The 19,369-nt window shown below is 31.0% G+C and overlaps 2 protein-coding genes across 2 annotated transcripts; one reads left to right on the forward strand and one right to left on the reverse strand.

Annotated features, from left to right (window-relative positions):
- Nucleotides 1-60: 60 nt before the first annotated feature.
- Nucleotides 61-4,946, reverse strand: LOC130903606 (E3 ubiquitin-protein ligase MARCHF8). Its single transcript, XM_057815818.1, has 5 exons — nt 4,414-4,946; nt 1,662-1,806; nt 1,485-1,605; nt 1,219-1,411; nt 61-387 (listed from the first exon to the last, which is right to left on the reverse strand). The coding sequence occupies exons 1-5, from the start codon at nt 4,723-4,725 to the stop codon at nt 115-117; spliced, it is 1,044 nt and encodes a 347-aa protein (XP_057671801.1). The 5' UTR covers nt 4,726-4,946; the 3' UTR covers nt 61-114.
- Nucleotides 4,947-5,391: 445 nt separating this feature from the next.
- LOC130903806 (phosphatidate cytidylyltransferase, photoreceptor-specific) lies at nt 5,392-19,123 on the forward strand. The gene is made up of 7 exons (XM_057816143.1): nt 5,392-5,776; nt 6,945-7,019; nt 7,082-7,300; nt 8,822-8,998; nt 9,218-9,577; nt 9,949-10,089; nt 10,156-19,123. The coding sequence occupies exons 1-7, from the start codon at nt 5,735-5,737 to the stop codon at nt 10,513-10,515; spliced, it is 1,374 nt and encodes a 457-aa protein (XP_057672126.1). The 5' UTR covers nt 5,392-5,734; the 3' UTR covers nt 10,516-19,123.
- Nucleotides 19,124-19,369: the final 246 nt, after the last annotated feature.

Below are 19,369 nucleotides of genomic sequence, written 5' to 3' on the forward strand. Positions count from 1 at the left end.
ACCCACATGCTAAATGTTTATCTCAAGTAACTTATTTTATAATAAATAAATAAACAAAACAGTAATAAATAATTTATTGTTTATATAATTTCACAATATTAAAATATATTTTATTTACAACAGTAAATTTTCACTACTCGTACTTAAGTTAGGCAAAGACTTAAAAACACAGCTCCTATTTTTCACTATATCAGTCTTTAAAGAATTTTGTAAAGAATATTTCTTTTTGCTACTAGAAGGGCACTCGATATCTAACGCTAATATATTATTTCTAGATATATCAGGTGATTTGTGTAAGCTGGTATCATTTCGTGATGTGTCACATAAATCTTCTACGTGGACATCAGCTTTTTGAATCGAAGAAGCACTTTTTCTGCAACATTTCACCTAAAACAGATAAATATGTTGATTATGGAAATTATCTATCTCATCAAAGTTATTTAATAAATATTGCCACTAGAATGTTGTACCTAGTTTTATAAATTAAAGAAATAATGTAAAAATTTATATTTTTCTTCATTTGATGTATAAAAATTTTATATAGTCCTTTCAATACAATAGTCAATACTGCAGTAATGTATTAAACTGCTTTGCAAGTGAAAGAATGATTAAAAATGGCTTTTTTCAGTATAATTAGATTAAAATAAACTTTTATTAGTTCAATTTCTGAATTGTTGGATAAAAAATTGCTTTTTACAATTTTATATTACACAGAAATGAACTTTTATAAATTTTATTAATCAAAAAATGGTTTTTATGAGTGTAATTTCATTTTGGATGTTAATTTGATCAGAAATTGGATTTTACAAGTCTGATTTGATCAAAATTTTTTGTCTTGGTTTAATTTTGTCTAAAATTTCTTTTTCCAATTTTAAAATGACCAGAAATTGATTTTTCAACTTTTATTGGTAGTAAAAGTCTAATTTGATGGAAAATTCGCCTTTGGGCTTCATATGGTAAGAAATTGGCTTTTACAAGTCTAATTTGGTGAAAAATTAGTTTGTTTTTGTTTTTAATTTCCAATTTCCCTAAAAAGTATTCCTTAATTATCGAAATGTGTCATCTACAAAATTAATTATAGTCATACACAGTAATTATAGCTAGTAAAAAATATCAACAATAGAAATTACTGTTCTTATCTATATTCGCTGTTATCAGAACAAAAATAAACATTCAATTAGACAAAAATATTGCAAATAACCCAAACAATATACACACCTTACATTCATCCTCGAAAACATAACACATTTGCATTTCATTTTGTAAATTTGAATTCGTAATAGACGAAGGTTGATTATATTCAGCAACAGTCACTATTTGAGTTGGAACATGGTGGCCAACACTTTTTTGAAAGTACGGTGAAGGGGGAGGCGCAGTTGGCTTCTCAGGAGCATTTTGTACGAGGATTATCCTAAAAAATAAACATTCAAATATAATTTCAAATTGTTTTTCTCCTAAATTTTTAAATTTAATAATTCACTTACCGATTGTGCGCTTTCCATCTAGAAAACAAGTGTAAGTACTGCCTACATTGTATATACATAAATACAACACCTCCCGTTGATCCTACTGATACAACCACTAGTTTAGTCCAAAAAGGCCATGCTAGAAAAAAAAACGGAAAACAATTATTACAGATAAAAAATAGAAACCTTATTTACCTATCAGTCCTTTTCTTACTTCTTCAGCTGCTCTATCTATTAAAACAAATAAAGACCATATTACGCAAACAGCAGCAACAAAATGGAAAAGAATGGCACAGAGTAGTCTTCTTCTTTCAACACTTGTCATCTCCAAAATACGCCACTAAAAATACCATGTCTAATTAGGTTAAAAATTGGCCTTTCTAAGTTTAGCTCTGTTAACTTTCTAGGTTTAGTAGATAAAAAATAAGCTTTTCTTAATTCAATTGTTCCAAAATAGGCTTTAATTTGTACAATTAGGCCAAAAATTAACATAAAAAATTGATCTTCTAGATCTAATTTAGTCTGAGAATGGATTTGCAGAGTTCAATTTGTTAGAACATTGGCTTTTCAGAGTTTAATACGGTCACAAATTGGTTTTTGCAGTTGAATTACATACAAAATTGGTTTTTCTAGATCTAACAGATAGATTTAAATAAGGACAATGATATCAAATTGCTCAGTTTGAAAATTAGTAAACAAATTCTACACGAAACCGAAAGTGTCTGTCAACATAATCTATCATTGCCAATAGTTATTTTTTAAGCAATTACATAAATGATTATTTCAGAATTGACGATGTTGTTATTAATTTTTAAAACCATTTAGCAGATCGTGAAAAACAAATTGGCAACTAAGTTGTTATCACAATTTATTTATATAATAAGTAACTGTAGTTGTGTATAGGCTACAAATAGAAAATTATGGAAAGTCATTTTACTTTGAAAAAAATATAAATAAACCAGTATTTACAGATTTACACTTTATTATTGAAGTCATTATTATTAACCAAAAATTACATCACTAATCATAAGAAAATTTCAGCAGCCTTGAATCATTATTAAGTGTAAAAATTATATACTGAACCATTCTATGCACCACAATTTAATGTTTTCTCTGATTTATGTGTGTAATGGTAAATAAAAATATTTATTCATCTATAAAAATTTTACAGTAATGAATATAATGATAAAAACATTATCAGACATTTCAAATCATTTATATACACAAAGGCAACTCCAGAAATAAACATTTAATTTAACAATAAAGGTAAACACATTTAATTTAACATTAAAATAAATATCAGTATTGCTGATACAAGCATATTTCTGTTAATAGTTGTTTACTGTTAAGTTTTTTATTTAGTATTTCATTTGTCACATAAGAATGTATATTCATATTTTTATTCAAAATGACACTAATCAAAATCTAAGAAATTTTGCTCTGACACCACTCCAATCGATATACTGGATGGAGAAGCTCCACTTTAGTAGAAATTTACAAATTGATCCTTACAAGAAGAGACATTCATTGATTTGAAAGATTTATCAAAAACTTTATTAATTCTGAAGCCAATTTTTATATTTCATTATTCATCTAGGGCAGGAATTGACAACCTGCTGCTAATACTATTGATTTTATAATAAAAAATCTTTAGTTATCACTCTAAATCTATTAATGAGGATTAGGCATTGATTCTATCTTTCTGCCTTATCAATTGCTATTGATGAGTCATACAACATAAAAGACACTGCACAAGTTGCTCTTTTTGACAAATATATGTCTTCTTAAGTCCAAAAGAAGAACTTTTAGGATTGCTACCATTCTCGGAACAAACAAGAGGGGAAGAAAAGTGAAATTTTAATAAAACCATTCAAATAGCAACTGATTGCGCCGGAAGTATTACAGGAAAAAATAAAGGGATAACACGATTCTATAGAGAAAAATAAGCTATGAAATTCTGGAGTTCAAGAAGCGATTTGTGCTCAAACATTTATTTATGAGAGTATTATTTAATATTGGCGACAAAAAATTTTGTAAATTATAATTTTTTGATATCCTAACTCAAAAGGACAATCCCTGAAATAGGAGATAGAGCAGTACTTTATATGGTTCATAAAGGTGGATAAATTACGTGGTTCATAATTATTTTTTCCCTCCCATGGGTTAATACAGACTAGTTTGATTATCATACATATACATGTTTACATACTTATTTCTACTAGCAATGAGGTTATAATGAAGTCTAAATATTAGATTGATACATAATTTATTCAAAAGAGTTAATAATGATTATTTTGTGTATATACTAGAATGTAATTACTATCATATACACCATATGTTCATTGAAAATATACTTTTAATTCAGTTTTTAAGATAACACAACTAAAGTACATGCAAATGTTTTAATTAATTAAGTCATAAATTATAATTCATTTGTAAATATTTATTGAAAATACTGTGACGCAAATTATAGTGACTTAACTTGTTTTTAAAGTTAGGTCCACAAATTCCAAGGATATTAAGAATATATCAATGATATTAGTATGCATATTCCAATATTTTGAAAAATGTATTTGATGAAATATAATGAGGTGCTCATTATTAAAAGAAAAATATATTTAAATTTATTCAGTATCCGATTTGGAGATAATGTGATTAGTGTTCCTTCAAAATAGGATATCCAGTTAGAATTAATTAATGTAAGGAGCAACAGAAAAAAATACCACAATAATAGAATGGGATTTGAAAGAAAACATATAATATTTTGGCTTTCTTTAAGAGTAAAATAAATAAAAAACAATTTATTTTTGAACTTTTACAATGATATTACAGTAGGATTATTATTCATACATTAGATAAGATAAACTGTATATTGACAGGTCATTGAAACAAATGAATTGATATACCAAAAGCTTTCTAATTAATTCTAAATAAAAATTAAACTTACTTCTGAAAATGGTTTGATTTTGGTATGTAGAATGAAATTAAATTTACACAGTTCGCATGATCTTGTATCGGAAGCAGCTAACCATTGCCGCAAACAAGTTTGGTGCACATATTTCAAACTTCCAGAGCAGTAGCAGGGAGACAACAAAGGATTATCTGCATCTGCCTCGCAGTGACAAATCCTGCATATATCTCCAACTGAATTAGATAAATTTGAATTTGATTCCCAATCTTGACTCTTTATAGGATTATTAAATTCTGATTTTTGAATCGTACCAGGATTTTCTTTTACTTTGATAAATTGCTGGGGCATTTTTTTAAATTCTTTAATTGATATAAGACTATAGTCACACTTTGATCACATAAAGAAATTAATCTACGCTTCGCGTAGATGCACTACAAGCCGATATTAAGTACATTAAACATTTTTAAAACACGATAAATGTACCTACGAACAAGTTAAACTAATAAAAGTATTTGCTAGATATAACATTTGTTTTGTAGATTTGACAAAACACTAAAGCAGTTGACACTGACATATGAAGTTTGTCATTGTAGGTTAATGTAATTCCAGTTGACTTTTTTTATAATTTAGCTTTAATTATTCCAAGTAGATACCTTTCTGTAGGATGTAGGGGTTCTATATTTTTCTAAATTAGTATAATCGGCTTTATCTTGAAATAATATGCGCCGAAAAATGTATTATTGCATAAAAAATAATTTCTTCATTATTTCATTCAGATAGCTGTATTTAAATTTCGCTTTAAAAATTAAGTAAATAACAAATTGAAATACAAGTTTTGTTAGTTACTATTCATGAAATTAATAAATATTTGCCGATTTAAATACGAATTGTATTTTTTCTTCATCAAAATTAGCTTGTCGATTATAGGCACAAGACCAATCAAAAAGAAAATAAGAAGATTGCATTAAATTTCAGTGTATTTATCTGTAAATTTTTTGTTCTAAGGCATTAAGACTAATCTTGCCAACTGTCAGTGTCAGCTCTGTAATTTAAAATATATGCTTTCTTGGTATAATATTGTGTTTAAAAAATTTTTGGTGAATTAAAAAAACGATTTTCGTATTGGATATAGTAAAGGCTATTGTGCGAGTGGGAAAGTATCCACAATTAAGTTTGACAAAGTCTCGTTAACTAAAAATTCCTAGATGGCGTAAAGACCACATCCTGTAAAGTCTGTTATTGATTTTGTATATAAACACAATTTACCAAATTAGATTTATAAATCAAGCATTCAATTTGCGCAATTAAATTAATTAGGTGTTATTAGTAAGAACTATTAATTCAGATCGTCTTTACAATGTCCGAAGAATTGAGAAAACGACATGTCGGCGAAGAAAATGTAAGTATATGTAAATTTCAAATTACGCTTTTATTGTAAACATGACAATAATAGACTATACAATTGAAAAGTTTCAATAAATAATTTTAGTAATTATCATTAAATTTTTGACTGTAAAAATGAGATTTTATACAATTCTTTGGGCTTTATAGTTTTCAAGAGTTAAAAAATTAACTTTGATATACTTAAAAAGATGTATTTCAGGTTACTAGGAAAAGTGTACATCAAACTAAAATATAAATGATTGCTATTGATTTACAATTCATGTTAACTTCATTTTTGTTGTTTATGTATTAATCAAAATAAATACTGAAATATGCTTAGTTTTGTATTAATTTTTTACAATTGTTATTTTCATCACTATTTTCAGCTTTACACCCATCTAAAAAACTCAGAAATATCCATTGATTTTAGTGAGTGTATTTCCCATTAGTTATTGATCCGTATAAAAAAACTACCTGTTTTAAATTGGAATAGAATCGTTATGAATTTGATTATTCATTTATATTTTATATATGTGCTATACGCAGCTCTTTTAGGCCCATCTTTCCTATTTTAGCTTTCGTTTTCCAGTCCTGAATTCCTCTCTTATATCTTTCATCACCTCTATTTACCATATTTCTTGGCCTTCCTTGTTTCTTATTCCACCTTGATCTATGTTCATCATTTTTTTTGTTGCTTTAAAATCTGGTATTCTCTGTTTATGACCCAGCCACCCTATTCTTTTAGATCTCATTATTTTACTTAGTCTCTTGTCACTTGTCCAAATAAATTCTGTATTTCATTATATGTTTTTCTGAGCCACAATTCTCTCTCATTTTTACCTCTTAGTATCTTTCTGAGTATTTTCCTTTCCCATGTATTTATCTTCTCTTCCTTTGCTTTGTTACTCCTCTGTTGGTCTTATTATGGTTTTTTACAGATGTAGCCTCGCATTTCTGGAGATTTTTATGGAACTTATTATTCCCAGTTGTTTACTTCCACCCCAAGATTTAGATAATTTTGAACTTGTTCTAAGCTCATTACTTTTTCATTCAGTCGTTTAAAAAAACAATTTTATGTACAATTATATCGAACAGCATGGTGGATAACTTTATATATATATATATATATATATATATATATATATATATATATATATATATATATAAAATTTATTTATTTATAGACAGATCCAAAACTTGTTAGGGCAGAGTCAAATAGCAGTACTGAAAATCTTGTAGGCAATTTAAGGGATAGTGAGGTAAATATTGATGGTTTATGAATGTTTATCTATCGGTCTCACTTGATTATATTGATTTTTAGATTGACAGTGAGGATGATAAAAATGGTAGAAAAGCAAGTATTGATTTGTCGGGAACCATTCCCATAGGTACAAACAAAGCACCATTTCTTTTGGAAACGGTGCTTCAAGATTTACCTGACAGATGGAGAAATTGGGTAGTACGAGGTGTCTTTAGTTTTCTTATGCTGACTTTTTTCTTTGTCGTAATATACGGAGGACCTTTAGCGCTTATGATTACAGTAAGATTTTGTTATACTAAAAAATGCTAATTAAGTATAACCTATAGTATATCATTTAAGTTAATAATTAACAGTCTAGTTTCATATTTTATCTTAAATTATAATTGTTGTACAGGAAATGTGAACTTATTTCAAGGAAATCTTATCTGCTTGGATATATTTATAAGCCTTGTTGAAATTAAGTTTATAATTACCAGGTACAAAACAAAACGTTCACTTAAAAAATGATTAGAAATTTATTTATTCTTATACTATTGGATCTCATTTTGTAATTAATTTGATTAAAATTTATCTATAAAAAAAATTTGTTGAATCATCATCTTCCTGGGTATTTGCTTAAAAAAAATGTTATCTAGAACTATGTTAAAAAAGAAAACGTTTTTTGTTTGGTTAAAACATATATCAAACAAACCATGGGTATGATTGTATGTAAATTTTGACCTCTGTTCCATCTAATAAATCAATTATTCATATATTTGCCGTTATTTCATCAAGCAATACTTAGAAAGGAGAATTATTTTTATAATTAAAACATATATTAATTATTTTAGACACAAATGTTAATAACCTAATTTGTGTTACAATTTATCATAAATTTAAATGATAGTGTATTCGTTACCCAATTAATAGTTTGAGATCATTAATTTCTGTTAATATACAAATATAATTTATATGATGGAACAAAAGTTAATGTTTGTAGTTGCTAGACCTTTCTTACTTAGTACTAGATATTATCATTAGTTTATGTTTCTAAATCGTTTTGATTTTTGGTCTCTTCTGTTTTGAAATTAGTTTTTTTTATAATTTTTGAAAAACAGATAAAAATTTGACTTTTTGATTACTTTTAGTCTTTATCAAAATATGATTTGACACTGGCAATTGGTGTATTTATATTAATCAATAGATCACCTATATCATGAATATCAAAATCAAAATAGAAATCTGTTTTAACAATAAAAATTAATTTTAAAGCTTAAAAGGTAATCAATTTAATTGCCTATGTCTGGTTTTGTGATGGTATATAATCAGTAGAAGAACTACTTATATACTCCAATGGTGCTCCTACAATGTTTGGAAGTGTAAAAGCATTTGTGAAAGAAAAATTTTACAAAGAGACTGTAGAGTCTAAAGGAATTACAACTTTTATAAATCTAACCTAACCTTAATAAAAGATTTTTATAAAAGTTTCAAAATGATTTTTGAAAATACTCTAAATTTATAACTCCAAGAACCAGAGATGGCGTTTTTGTGGTAAATTTGAGATGCAGAGGTGAAAATTTAACTAAAAATAATTAGAAATGTTGGTAAATGTAAATGAGTGGTCTCAAAATATATTGGGAAGAATAACAGTACGTGAAAGTTGTTTTTGAAACAATAAAGTCATTTAGCCCTATTATCATGGGATTTACCCACTTATAAAGAAAGTTCTGACCGTGTTAGCTTTTATAAACTGTGTGGATAATAAAAAATATTTTACAACAGATTCAAGTCTAAGAAATTATTTTATTTGTTAATTTTTAGACTTTGGTAGTACAAGTGAAATGTTTTCAAGAAATAATTAACATTGGATACACTGTCTACCGTATTCATGGTCTTCCATGGTTTAGATCATTGTCGTGGTACTTTTTAATCACCTCGAATTATTTTTTTTATGGAGAAAGTCTTGTCGAATACTTTGGTGTAGTCATTAATCGAACGGTAAGTATGAAGCATAATTTTTACAATTTTTTAAAAATAAATCAGTTTGGAAATAGTATTAAAAACAAGGTGGCTAAATAAATTATTATTGTATCTCATATAGGGAAAATCTATGATGATCGTCAGGAGATTTATTTTATTGCAATAAATAATTTTGAATATACAGTATTTTGTATTCTTATTTGGCTACCTAGTACAATATTTATAATTATTTTTCAGGAATATTTGCGAGTTTTAGTTACATACCACAGATTTATATCGTTTTCTTTATACTGCTGCGGTTTTGTACTTTTTGTTCTGAGTCTAGTCAAAAAGTATTACATGAAGCAATTCTCTTTGTTCGCTTGGACTCACGTGGCCCTTCTAATAGTTGTCACTCAATCTTATTTGATCATTCAGAATATATTCGAAGGACTCATATGGTTTATAGTACCGGTATCAATGATCATATGTAATGATATAATGGCGTATGTTTTTGGATTCTTTTTTGGTAAAACGCCATTAATTAAATTGTCTCCGAAGAAAACTTGGGAGGGTTTCATTGGTGGAGGAATATCTACTGTTGTGTTTGGATTTGCGGTAAGTTTATTTTAATTTATTATTAAGAACATTAACTGAAAATATTTTCATTTAAATTGTGATATTTACCTATTTAAGCAAAAAATTAGTTGGTATCATTTAACTTTATGTATACAGGGTTCATCATGATGAATGACTTTTCTGAAAATTTGTATACAACAGTTTTTTTGGTATTAAAGTTCAATATAAAGTTATTTAATTTTTTTTTCTTTAACAGGGGCAGTATTTTACAAAAAAAAACATTTTTAGGAAACACTAGGATGTGGTGGGATTCGGTACAAAATAACAGTTGTACTGGCAGTTTTTGATTCTAGGCACCTCATATGTTGTCGAGACAAAAATTATGATTTAATATATTTTTTTTTCCACAGATATCTTACGTCATGTGCCGTTATCCATATTTTGTTTGCCCGATTGAGTATAGCGAAGCATTGGGACGCATGACAATGGAATGTGAACCTGGTATTTTATTCAGACCTACCAATTACAAGTTACCAGATTTTTTAACCGCGGTAAAAACATGTCTGAATTAGAATATATAATTCGATTTATCAAATGTTTCTTTTTTATTGTTTCAGTTCGGTTTGGTGGACAGTATATATCTTTATCCGTTTACGCTGCATTCTTTGTCATTATCAGTCTTCAGCAGTGTGATCGGTCCCTTCGGAGGATTTTTCGCGTCAGGTTTTAAGAGAGCATTCAAAATTAAGGATTTTGGTGACGTCATACCAGGACATGGAGGTATAATGGATCGATTCGATTGTCAATTCCTAATGGCGACGTTCGTGAACGTTTACATAAGTAGTTTTATACAAAGGGACAGTCCGCAGAAATTGCTGACGCAAGTTCTCTATCTAAAGCCCGAACAACAGCTTCAACTATTTCATATGTTGAAGGATAGTTTGGAATCGCGAAATATTTTATTACCCAACATTTAACTTGCATTTTTATAGCCAGTTGCACTGACATTATTTTAATTCGATAGCTCCAAAATGATATATCTATCAAAATGTCGATATTTGAATGTTTAATTTCAATTCTGGTGTCTTACAGTGTGTTAGTTGTCTCGAAATGTTGTTTTCGAACAGTTTTTTTTTTCAAAAATAATGTCATTGTCGGCTGCTGTTATTTATTCCATTTTATAAATTTGAAAACAAAATATATATATACGAATATATTTATTTATTTGTGCCATTAAATTTGTTAGATTTATAATTGATATCTACGAAGTGTGTCTAAAAGGTTCAGTGAATGGTATTCGAAAAAAACAAAATGATCGTCATCGTACGCAACACACTTTTAACAATGTTCATAAAACTTTTGAAAATTCGCAGAAAATGCCTTTTCCAGATTCGATCGTTGTCCTTGGACGACCGAGATATCCGCAAAATTTGCCCCTTTCAGAACATCACAGATCTGGGAAGTCTTTTTTGTCCAAGACTGCGTCGATTTTCTCATTTCCCCATTTAGTATTTCAAATACTTACTCTTCCCGTGCTTTGTCCTTCATTTCCTGTTAAGTTAGCAATCCACTATCCGCACTAATTTTTTTCAGCTTTTTAGTTTCTCTTCTTTTTACATTTTTCGCAATTTGTCTCTTCTTTTTTAGTTAGTTTCGCTGCCTTTGTGTTGTCGCCCATTATTAACATAAATTCCTCAAATTTTTTACTTTGATGCTTGCCTCCCTATTTTCTATTACTTCTTCCTTTTTTTCCTCTTTTTTTTACTGCTCTTCCAGAGTATCTTCTTTTTTTTATCCGTATCCAAGATAATGGGCAACAATGCCTCGTCGGCGGTGTTTAGCTCGACAATTTCTTCCGTACCCTCTTCTTCCTCTATTGTTAAAATTGACTGCTTCAGGTCAGATCTACTAAACGTTTTTTTACCTTCCTCCACCGCTTTAGTAATTCCTCTTCAAACCCCCTTCTCCCTTTCTTCTGACTTAATCCTCTACGGTCCTCTTCCTCATCTCCGGCGAGGCGAGGCGAGGCAGTGCGTGCTTACCTCGCTAAAGCAGACTACCTGGGAGGTCGCCAGGTATCCCAGAGGTACCATTCGAGACTGTATAACGCCCAGCCATTCATCCCCTAACCACTGTGACTAATAATATAGGGTTACGGATCGAGGTATACTCCTCTAGGTCTCTGGGATCCGTGAGTGATTATTAGAGAACATATTTGTTCCTTACCTATCATCTATGCGGTTGGTTCATCTGTCGTGTTTTCTCTTACAAAATGGAGATATCCAAGTCGGATCACTCCTTCCGGTGAGCCATTAGGATAGGACATATCCCCCTCCCCAAAGACTCCATCGAGTTATTGGGGTTCGTAGTTTATACTTAATTGTGGGTAGTCAAGGGGCCGTCGAGCCCCACTTGGCTGAGGATTTGGAGTGAATCACTTCCGGTCTCCTCCATTTGACCTTTTCGGGTAGCTCTCTCAACTGTAGCATAACATGTCGGATGATCTCCTAGAACGAATTTCTGTTGGTACCATTGTTGTGGAAGAAAATTGGAATTTGACAGAAAGTTAACTACATTGGATCAATTTTCTCTTGGAATCCGGATCTAACTAGTAGCATCAGGTGTCATCTCATTTGATGATGGTTAGCAGAAAGGATGAATCCAAATGTGTGCTCTGCTTGACTATAGCGGCTTCGACAGTAGTTCCCTTGACGTCCCTAAAACCATTTTTAAACACACCTGGTTGCGGTTTATGCCCAGTTTCACCAACGTTTCCTATTTATCTGGAGCTATTCAATCGTTGCTTCATTGCATGGTGACACAATCTCTTGTTCGACTGCCCGTAACGGGTTTTCCCATTATACCATCGAGGCTATTTGGCGATCCTTAATATATCATGTACAAGCGCGTGCTCGTAGCGGACCATTCATCAAATTTTTTCGACATACCTCGTATATTTATACACAATTTATTGTTTCGTTGAATTATTTTTATTTTATTTATTGATCTCTAGGCTTCAATATATTTTTTGGTGTACATATAAAGTCCTTTGTTGGGGAAGATATATACAGTGTGTCGTAGGAAAACTAGACATACCATTGGTATTTCCTGTTAATAGAAGTAATCTCATAAGATCTTAATTACCATTATATCGACAATAGTTTACGGTTTTTTATATTTTTGTTGATAGTTGAAAACATTTTTTTCGATTCTGATTGATCCTACTGACAGCGCCAATTATAAATTTGAAAATTTTCGTTTTTGATTCTCTATTTATGTTTTTTTTTCAGTTGAGGTTAATACTGGAATATTTAATCTAGGAAGTATTATTTTTACGTGCTGTAGAACATTTCTGCGAATGTTATTGGGATTATTCTTCCATTAATTTTTTAATCCGTTTTTATAAGTTTGCAGAAGTACAACTAAAATAATAGTTGTGCTGGTATCTGATGTAGGGAGGGATAGAGAACTGAATATCCAGATTTCAGTGAATACAGGGTGATTATTTAAATACCAAAGTGACTAATACATGGTGTAATCGGTAAATCTGGATTTTATATTTACCAAAATAAGCTTGTGTTAGTTTTTAATCAATTATTTTCATTGCATTGCTTCTATGATTTTTTTTGTAATTATTTGAATTGTATTTGTCTATGTTCTAGCAGATAATTGTGGTGATTAGAGCTCCCATAAAGTGCATTTTAAACACACACTAGAGTTCCGCTAAAAGGGTGAAATTAAACAGTTTCGTACTATCTTTAGTAGCAAAACGACAGTGACTTTTTAAGAAAAATTAGACGAAGCATTGAACAATCTTATTGACAGTAACTAATCATTTACTTGTAGTTGCAGTTTCTTCTATTCTCAATAACTGCGAAGAAACTGTTAGCGGACATTGAAGTAGCTATTAAATACCTTGAGCGGTACAATCTGCACCAGGATTTAAAATAGACAAACAACTGGCAACTGTGTTATCCTGATGAAATGCTTCTGTAACGTTATGTACAGAAACCAAAAGAAATTTTGATTGGATCGTGCCTTGTACCAAGACTGGTTTGAAAGATTACCCCCTAGTGCTTTGTTACTCATGGACAAATCACAATCCAGAAGAAATGGAACTTGTTTGTGGTGGTCTTAACGTCACTTTAATTGTGCAGCCCTTGAACTAAGAAAAATACTTCTCCGAAGGGAATTAGGGACTGATAATGTTGCATAGAAAAATCATCATCAATGATCATGATTTTTTGCAGATATCATGGACTGGTTTAGAGTTTGTCTAAATGCAACTTCTTCAACTAGTGAAAAAAACCAGATTGCAGGAATGTAGAAGAAGATTTTGACGGAGAGTAGTCGACTGTGGAATTGTACGTTGATCAAGGCTGATCTCCATGCAGTTGATGGTGAGGAAGAAGGGAAAGAACGGATTCCAGCCAGTGCCTTGGATCTGGGCTACGTCGAGGCTGGTATCCATACAGTTGACGGTGAGGAAGAAGGAAAAGAACGGATTCCAGCCAGTGCCTTGGATCTGGGCTACGTCGAGGCTGGTATCCATACAGTTGACGGTGAGGAAGAAGGGAATTAACAGATTCCAGTCAGTGCCTTTGATCTGGGCTACGTCGAGGCTGATCTCCATACAGTTGACGGTGAGGAGGAAGGGAATAAACAGATTCCAGTCAGTGCCTTTGATCTGGGCTACGTCGAGGCTGATCTCCATGCAGTTGACGGTGAGGAGGAAGGGAATAAACAGATTCCAGTCAGTGCCTTTGATCTGGGCTACGTCGAGGCTGATCTCCATGCAGTTGACGGTGAGGAGGAAGGGAATAAACAGATTCCAGTCAGTGCCTTTGATGTGGGCTACGTCGAGCAACATTTTGAGTCAACGCCACTGATAATGTATTAATGGCGTCGGCAAAAAATTACATCTTTAAGTTATTCAATGAATTTTGTCCAACTATATTACTGTCTATAAATTTTGCTGGTCGATAATTTTTTTTGTCGCAAATTGGCGGGACTCTAGTGTACTATCTTTGTGGTATCCAAACGATCAGTTTGACTTGTTATAGGTTGAAGGACACTGCTTAAAACCTTCCAAAAATGGAAGTACAAAACCGTTTGAGTGCGGCGGGATTTATACTGACACAGATCTATAGCGAAATGATTTATTATGTGCAAATAAAACAACTAACAATGCAGAGTTTGTTGTTGTTTGTGATTTTTCGTTTTCATCAAATCAAATTGTTTCTTGTTGTTCTAGCTGTACAGTAAAAGCTCCTTACTCGCGCAAAATTTCTTTAGTCGCGGATCTAATCGGTACAATGTATTCCAATAGGTATCCGACTCAATATCCTTTGTAAATCCTTCCTCAAATGGACTAATAAAAAAGTAAAAATGGATTTAAACTTTGACTGCATACACAGCCGAAATCGCGAATCGAATAGGACGAGATGGGTTCGAACATTCAGGATATGCTCGAATCACAAGATGAGGATTTGACTGGAACCGACTTGGAGGAAAAGTTGAATTCATAGCACGTTGAAGAAGAGGCTTCAACGAGCAATAGAATCGTGATATTTCGTCTCGGTTCGAACAGAAAGAATCAATAGGGTCATAACTAAGTTGGAATTTCTGGAACCTTTGGTTATATTCATACACCAACACTCACGATTGCACTGTCTGATGCGCGTTTCGATAACCAAGTTATCGTCTTCAGAAACTGAAGGTAAACTGACTTCAAAGATTGACAGTTTACCTTCATTGCGTTCCATAATCACGGTTTCTGTAGTCGCGGCAAATTTACGGCGCGAGTAAAGAACTTTTACTGTATTTAACTAACAGTACAATTGGTGCTTGGATTTTATTAATCGTGACATTGTTAAGATGATTCTAGAAGTTTTAAATCGTGTACTTTCTTCTAATAGTTTGTTTTAGTATCTTTAAACGTAGTATACACTTGATTGTTTATACGTCCGATGTGTACAGGTATTTCTGTATATTCTGCAATGTTAATTTGAAACATCCTGTACAAAATTTGTTTAGAACGTAACCGAACGTGTAAGCGGTGAATTCTTTAATATTTTTTATAGATTTGGTGATTAAGCAATATAGATTTTTGTGATGGAGGGTACGGAATTTTTTGTTTACCTCGTACAATCAAAATTCGTACAAACTAAAACTAAATAAAAAATTCGAAAATAGTTCAAATGCAGTAACTTTTTCCAAAATTACGTTAATAACAATTTGAGTTATTTATAAACTGTCAATGTAACGATACACCTACAAGAATATTTGAACCATTTTGGTTGGATAAGGAAAAATTTTTATAGGAGGAAGGTTTGTTGGAGTTGGCCCTGATATAGGAGTTGCTCCTCTGCAGGGCTGAGGTTGTGACGGTTGCGTGGGGTTGTGTTTTCTGTCCCGCTGGAAAGGAGAAAAACCATTGGCCAAAAGAGAACGAAAGGTAACTCTAAATAAGTAAAAAACATTTTAATGCTTGTTGCCAATAGCCGGAGGGGCGGATAGGGGAGTTTACTATTTGGATTTGAGCCGAGGAGCCGTATATTATTGAGCCAGGGAAGAAGAAGGGTTTCTTTGGCAGCGAAGTTGTTTGATTCGATGGTACGAATCACATAGCGGGCTTGGAGGTCATTTAGACGACTTGGGATGAGGGTTATGTCTGTATTGACATAATCGGGGATGATCGATTGGTAACGTTAGTCTTCTTTCCTCTTTAACTTGTCCTTTGTCTACATATGTATGCAGTTGCCGAATGTTTTTACATCTTGATGTAGCCAGTGATTAGTAAAACGCCAAGTTTTACCAGTGAAAATTGAAAGACTGTGTGTTTCTGAAATATATAATTGAACCCAGTGAGTTACAGTATTATGAAATGTTCAACTTTTGTTTTTAATGTAAAGGTGAAAAATAAGTTAGTAAAAGCTCTTTTGAAGCTAGAATAACTCCCGTCTGCAAATATACTTATACCTTCGTTGTGATTTTGTACATTAGCTCTTTGAGTTTCCAAATTTCATCTGTTGGTAGTTTTTGCCATTAATTTTTTTAAAAACTGGTTAATAATACAAGCAAAGTGTAAATGACACCTGAAACGCTACAAATCAATTTCAAATGCGTTAATAATAAAATTTAAAACCTGGCAACGTAGCAAGTTACTACTAACCTAAAAATGTTTGGTATTGGAGGCTCGCTTTTGGATGATTGGAATATAGAAAAACGTTTAAATGACAATTGAAACGTCAATAATGAAACAAATTTAAAAGTGGCAACACAGCAAATTACTGCTAACCTAAAAATGTTTGGTATCAGAAGCTTGAAGGTGGTGAATGATGGAAAATTCAAATTGAATGATTAGAATGGGCAAAGGGGTGTCAGTGGCGCCTCAAACGTCAGAAATGATTCTAAACGTACCAATACAAGACGTCTGAAATGTCAAAAATGTGCGGATTCCAAGCACAGCTAACCTAAAATTTTCGGTACGGTAAAATTCAAATCGTATGATTGAAATGAGTGGAAATATAAATGACAATTGGAACATCAAAATTAAATAAATAAACAAATTTTAATCGTGACAAGGTACTGCCAGCCTAAAAATTTCTGGTATGAGAAGATTGAAGATGGTGAATGAAGGAAAATTTAATCAGAATGATTGGAACGGACAAAAAAGTTCCAATTGCATTTGAAACGTTAAAAATTTATTGAAAACTTTGATGACAGAGTATTCAAAAAGATGATTGAAGAAAAAAAAATAGCAATGATACCTGAAACGTCAAAGATGTGCGAATTTCGAACGAATGTTTGAAAAGTATGAAAATAGTATATATACGTGGCAAGACAGCAAGTTACTGCCAACCTAAATGATTATTCAAAATAAACTGTGATTTGGACATAACCTAGAATTTGGAGTACGAATTTCGATTGTAAACGTGAATGTGATATACATTTGTTAAAGTATTGGTTGTTTTTACGTTTATTTTTTTTGTAGTGGTGAAAAAATATAGATTATTATTTTGTTGATTTATGTTTGTCTTCCAATTTTGTCAACCAATTGTTTAGAAAAATATATCTAGTTCAATCAATTTATCTAATGTAAGATTTAATATTTGAATATTTTTTCACGTTTTTCATTTTATAATTTTCGAATTTTGAGGTCTATATCAAAATTTGAATACTGCATTTATACATTTCTTCAGTTTTCCTTATTTGACTTAAACTCCTCAATACAATTACATGCCATATTCTTGCCCAAACAGAATTGCCAATCTTGAAATAATAAAAATAACAGTTTGCAATTTTGACAATTGAAGTTACTATTGCCCCAAGTACAAAATATCTAAATACGTACATGACATACGTTGGCAACCGTCTGTCATCGATGTTATAAAATGCGTTGTTGTCAATTTTTAACAATTTTGACATTTTCAGTGACTATTTCTCCCAGGAAAAAAATTCAAAATACGTACATGAAATAATTGGTCGTGTATAGGGGTAAATTACATTTTAAACGTTGGCAACCCTGTGGCATCGGTGTTATAAAATACATTATTGTCAATATCGAGCAATTGTGTCAAAATTTCTTATTGTCCTACTATTCTTTTTTTATACTTCAATTTTTGACATATGGAAATAAATTAGTCCTCGAAATTATGAAATTTTCTCTTATTTTTTTGTGGTCTAATTGATTCATTCGGCAACATCATTTTTTTAAATTCATTATTTATAAATGATCGAAAATTTTAAGTAACAAATCATTCTCTTCAGATTCTTATTGTTTAAGATCATACATATCGACGTTGAAAAGTGGATCGAACCATAATCATATTTTGTAACATTTCAATCGATATTCCGTAACACAATTTATTTTGTACGACGTTGTATAATCGATATTTGATGTAATAAATATCCCTAAAAACATTTTCCCCCTAAATTTGATGGGAAAATCCTTAAGTTGGTAACCCTGTCGGGTCGTTGTCATATGATCTGGAAAACAGATGGGTAAATACAATCAGCTGACGGGATGTTTCATAAGTCTATGGTTTTTAAACTTAGAAATTTTCTTAATACCCTTAAATGACTCTCTACTATTAATTTTCATGATTAACGTCCTTGATAGGTTACTGACGTTTATGCGTTTTTATACTTTTCGTCATTTCAGCATAAACATAAAATCGTCGTATTAAACTTTAGTGGAAAATCCGTGTGAGAGGGTAAACTATCACATATTTAGATCCTGATTTAAATTTGAAATTTCCACAGAATATTGAATGTGACGTTCGGAAACTGTGATGTAAATCTCTTTCTGGGTTATGATCCGCAATCATCTGATCGGTGATCTATCCGAATACGAGAATATTCCATAGAGAAACATGCAGGTGTGAAGGGAGTTAATAGATGAAAATTAAGTAAATTATGAAAACATTCGATATTATTGAGGAGTCTGTGGTTAAAAATGTTACTTGTTATGATTATGAAAGTGCATTTATTAGTATTGAAATGTTTAGATGAATTATGTTAATAGAGTATACCTATATGAGAATTGATGTAAAAAAATATAATAAATACATATAAAGTAAACCGTAGTATTATTAATAAATTTTGTAATGTTTATAAACCTGTATTCGTCAAGAAGCTGATGACGTGTAAGATAAAATATTACAGCGTTGTCATGTTGTATTTTTTTCCCGTCAATTAAATGTAAAAAGTTCTGTGCGCAGTGGCGTAACAATCCCGTTCGAGTCCCGTGGCAAATTAATCGGATGGGTAGCTCAATCAACGATAATTTTTTTTATTTCATAAATCACTTGGTATATAAAATACTAT

Source organism: Diorhabda carinulata, chromosome 2 (genome assembly GCF_026250575.1).
Source record: "Diorhabda carinulata isolate Delta chromosome 2, icDioCari1.1, whole genome shotgun sequence".
In the NCBI taxonomy this organism is placed as follows: Eukaryota; Metazoa; Arthropoda; class Insecta; order Coleoptera; family Chrysomelidae; genus Diorhabda; species Diorhabda carinulata.

What these genes read in the sequence shown, in the direction of transcription:
- LOC130903806 (XM_057816143.1), top strand. Translation starts at nt 5,735, where the DNA reads ATGTCCGAAGAATTGAGAAAACGACATGTCGGCGAAGAAAAT. An exon ending in GACATGTCGGCGAAGAAAAT is followed by an intron (nt 5,777 to 6,944) that starts GTAAGTATATGT and finishes ATTTATTTATAG; the next exon opens with ACAGATCCAAAACTTGTTAG. An exon ending in GTGTAGTCATTAATCGAACG is followed by an intron (nt 8,999 to 9,217) that starts GTAAGTATGAAG and finishes ATTATTTTTCAG; the next exon opens with GAATATTTGCGAGTTTTAGT.
- LOC130903606 (XM_057815818.1), bottom strand. Translation starts at nt 4,725, where the DNA reads ATGCCCCAGCAATTTATCAAAGTAAAAGAAAATCCTGGTACGATTCAA. An exon ending in AAATCAAACCATTTTCAGAA is followed by an intron (nt 1,807 to 4,413) that starts GTAAGTTTAATT and finishes TGGTATTTTTAG; the next exon opens with TGGCGTATTTTGGAGATGAC. An exon ending in AGATGGAAAGCGCACAATCG is followed by an intron (nt 1,412 to 1,484) that starts GTAAGTGAATTA and finishes TTTATTTTTTAG; the next exon opens with GATAATCCTCGTACAAAATG.